General features: G+C 61.0%; 1 protein-coding gene across 1 annotated transcript in view; it reads right to left on the reverse strand.

Annotated features, from left to right (window-relative positions):
* MFAP2 (microfibril associated protein 2) overlaps positions 1 to 500 on the reverse strand; it is a 15,201-nt gene that overhangs the window by 3,320 nt on the left and 11,381 nt on the right. The window contains exons 6-7 of the mRNA XM_031062974.1: positions 358 to 494; positions 16 to 259 (exon numbers count right to left, since the gene is read on the reverse strand). Of these exons, the coding sequence (XP_030918834.1) occupies positions 16 to 259; positions 358 to 494 (381 nt within the window). The remainder of the gene's footprint in view (positions 1 to 15; positions 260 to 357; positions 495 to 500) is intronic.

Consider the following 500-nt stretch of genomic DNA (forward strand, 5'->3'; position numbering starts at 1 on the left):
CCGGAATTCCGGGGGAAAATCGTGATTTGGGATGGGGGCGGTCCCGGCTTCTCGCTCACCGGATTTTCTCGCTCCCGGTTTCTCGCGCTCCACATTTTCCCTCCCCGGAATTACGGGGAAAACCGGGATTGGGATTGGGATTGGGATTGGGATTGGGATGGGGCCGGTCCCGGTTTCTCGCTCACCTCGCAGCAGCTCCTCGTGGGCGCACACGGTGCGGACGCAGATCTCCTTGTTGATGACATAAACCCGGCGGAGGCTGGAAATGTTGGGATAGAAAGGATGGGGATGTAAAGCGGAAGGGTTCCCAAAACCCCGGATCAGAGGGATCGGGGATGTTTTCCCTCCCTCACGCACCTGTAGAAGCAGATCTCGTTCAGGCACTGCTTGCAGGGCTTGTGCACGGAGTAGAGCCGGGTGCAGGGGTACTGCTCCTCCCGGCAGTCTGCGGGCAGCGGAACCGGCAATTCCTCCCCCCGTCCCGATTGTCGCCTCCCCCC

This window comes from Geospiza fortis, unplaced genomic scaffold, assembly GCF_000277835.1.
Source record: "Geospiza fortis unplaced genomic scaffold, GeoFor_1.0 scaffold4, whole genome shotgun sequence".
Classification (NCBI taxonomy): domain Eukaryota; kingdom Metazoa; phylum Chordata; class Aves; order Passeriformes; family Thraupidae; genus Geospiza; species Geospiza fortis.